Here is a 2890-nt window from a genome sequence, read left to right as displayed (position 1 = left end):
GTGTGGAGTCTTAGTCAGCTGGACCACCAGGGAAGTCCCAATAATGGAGGAACTTTCTTTATCTGGGTGTCCTCCTAAATTCATTTTCCTTTCTGTTACTGGCTCAAGGGAGCACAAGGAAAGCTTGATTTCTTTCACATTCCATTCTTGTTCTAGGACAGATGATCCACACTTCTTTCCTGCATTCAACCCTGGGTCTTTGCATTTGGCATGGCTGCAAGGTGGCCAGCGATTTCTGTCTCTCTGTGGTCACCTTCTAGATGTGTCCTGGAGGTGGCAGGGTGGAAAGAAAATAGATTTTAGGGTCAGGTGAATCTCAGTCCAAATCGTGGCCTTGAGATTATCAGCGGTCTCTGCTCTGCTTTCTGATCCTCATTGCCTGAGGAGTCATCAGACCCCTGCTTAGGGTTAGGTGGATGTTATGCAGTTAAAGATGCCTTGCATGTATAGGGCAGCTTGCCCAGCGTCTGGCACATAGTGAATGTCCACTATGCTGAAGCTGAACTTCTGTTGCAGCCTTCTGCACATTCAATGCTGGACTCTTTCTTTATGCCCAAGGAAATATACAGGGGGCTAAAGTCACTCTGCCTAGCCGAAGGAGGCCCTGCAACAGGACGTGGAATCCTGGCTTCCTCTTCCTTCTTGGGGCCAGGCCTGCGGCCGCCCTGACATGAAGTCTCTAGCTTCTGGAGGTCTAACCACTGAGAGCAGGATGGTTCTTATCTACGAGCCCCCGCTAGCAGGTGTGAAGGTTCCATCTTTCCTCTCGGGCTTGCGATTCTCCCCCCAAGTCTCAGTCACTGTGTCTGGTGTACCACTTCCCTCCAGGGTTCAACCCACTTCTTTTCTCCCCCACCTCCCTCCGCTTTCCTCTGTGATGACACCACTGAGGAAGAGAAAGCTGTGCAGAGCTCCTCGCTGTCAGCCAGCTTTGGTTTCCCTCTCGGCACCATGACATCATCTGTACCCTGGAAATTCCACTCGCCCTCCAATGCCCTCACCTCTGTCCCAGGCCTCAGAGTTCCTATAAAGAGGGGTTCCCAGCCCAGGCTCAGCACAGGACACAGAAGGGTTCTGAAGCTTCTGGGTGCTGCAGTCCAAGCTCCAGGCGAATCTCTCCTCTGCCAAGACCATGAAGCTCTGCGTGACTGTCCTGTCCCTCCTCGTGCTCACGGCTGCCTTCTGCTCTCCGGTGCTCTCGGCACCAAGTAAGTCCACCTTTCCCGCAGCCCCCAAGTCAGAATGTAGAGAAAACTGACTTTTCTAGTTGGTGCTGGTCTAACAGTAGCATTTGGAGATGGGGCGAAAAGGAGCCAGGGAGATCTCTAAGTAGCCTGCTGTTAAATGCAGAGCCTAGTAAATTCAAGTTCCTGTTTTCATAAGAAAGAGCAACTCATAGGCTGGCTTAAGCAAGTCCCTGTCTCTCTGAGTGCCTTAGTTTCTCCATCTGTAAAATGAAAGGAGTTAAAGACGTGATCTGAGACCCAATCCAGCTTCAACCTTGTAGAATTCTTTCATCTCTAGGATCCTCTGTTCAGAATAAGACTTCTACTCCGAGTGGGTGGGCTTGAATAGAAGGGACCATGTTGGGGGATCTGGTAGATATACAGGAATGTCCCTTGAATATCTATGACTAGAAGCTAAAACGAAGAACTCCTTGTAGAACTTCGGTCTCACCTCGGCCTTTCTTTCCAGTGGGCTCAGACCCTCCCACGGCCTGCTGCTTCTCTTACACCCTGCGGAAGATCCCTCGCAACTTTGTGACTGACTACTTTGAGACCAGCAGCCTCTGCTCCCAGCCAGGCGTGGTGTGAGTATCAAACTTGGGCTTTTCAGGGAGGCAAGGGTGATGGCAGGATTAAAGAAGGGGATCTATTTGGGGTGGGGGGAGCGATTAAGCAGTAAAATCATAAAGATGACAGGAGATGCGAGCGGTTTCCTTAAAGCACGCTTACAAAACACGTGGAAAAGTCACTGACGGGGATAGCAGGAAATGAATGGGAAAGTTACATCTGCATTGATTGCAAAACACATGGGTTCCTAATCTGGGTAACCCAAGAGGCCAGAGCTAAACCCCAGGGAGGAAGTTACAAGGAATCAGGTTCCAGCAGTCCCCCACTAGGCTGTGCAACATGAGCTAAGGATGAGGAGATACCCAACACGGGCAAGGTCCCAAGGGATTCTCACCTGTCCACTCTTGGTTCCACAGATTCCAGACCAAAAAGGGCAGGCAGGTCTGTGCCAACCCCAGTGAGCCCTGGGTCCAGGAGTACATGGATGACCTTGAATTGAACTGAGTTGTTCCGAGCCCCAGGGCAGGTGTTCTTCAGGAAAGGTCATCTGAACCCAACGCTTCTCAGCGAGATGCACCCTCTCCATGCTCACGACTCCCCTCAGCAGACCCTGTTCCTTTTCTTAATTTAATTTTTTTATTCTGTGCTGTGTTATTACTGTATTTGGTATTGTTTCCCTTTATTTATGTTTGTTTTACCAAAGGACACATGTCCCCCATGGGGATGGTCTGCCACCACTGTTCCTCTGCTATTGTTGAATACATGGATAATGCAACTGATTTCAAGTGTTTTTGTAATAAAACTTAAAAAAATATAGACTGTTTCTTTGTGCTTTAATTTGATTTGTAGTAAAGGGAATTGCCTGGTATTATGAATAGGGACAAACTACAGTTTCCAAATACAATAAGAATGAACAATTACTGAGGATGGAATATGGGGGTAAAATGTCTAAAGATACAAACCTCACTTAATACTTTTAGCAAGGAGGATTTTAACACCTTATGAAGTAGGGACTATTATTCTCAATTTTACCAATGAGGGCATAGAGGCTCAAAGGTGAGGTGACCTGTTAAGGCTTGCATGTCTGCTGGGGGAGC

At 48.5% G+C, this 2890-nt stretch overlaps 1 protein-coding gene across 1 annotated transcript; it reads left to right on the top strand.

Annotated features, from left to right (window-relative positions):
- The first annotated feature begins 428 nt into the window (after window positions 1-428).
- LOC129536678 (C-C motif chemokine 4) lies at window positions 429-2609 on the top strand. The gene is made up of 3 exons (XM_055395730.2): window positions 429-1208; window positions 1696-1810; window positions 2210-2609. The coding sequence occupies exons 1-3, from the start codon at window positions 1133-1135 to the stop codon at window positions 2295-2297; spliced, it is 279 nt and encodes a 92-aa protein (XP_055251705.2). The 5' UTR covers window positions 429-1132; the 3' UTR covers window positions 2298-2609.
- Window positions 2610-2890: the final 281 nt, after the last annotated feature.

This window comes from Moschus berezovskii, chromosome 20, assembly GCF_049115385.1.
Source record: "Moschus berezovskii isolate FMDL1 chromosome 20, NW_MosBer_1.0, whole genome shotgun sequence".
NCBI lineage: Eukaryota > Metazoa > Chordata > Mammalia > Artiodactyla > Moschidae > Moschus > Moschus berezovskii.
The sequence above is the reverse complement of the archived record's forward strand: the minus strand, read 5'-3'. Positions and strand labels throughout refer to the sequence as shown.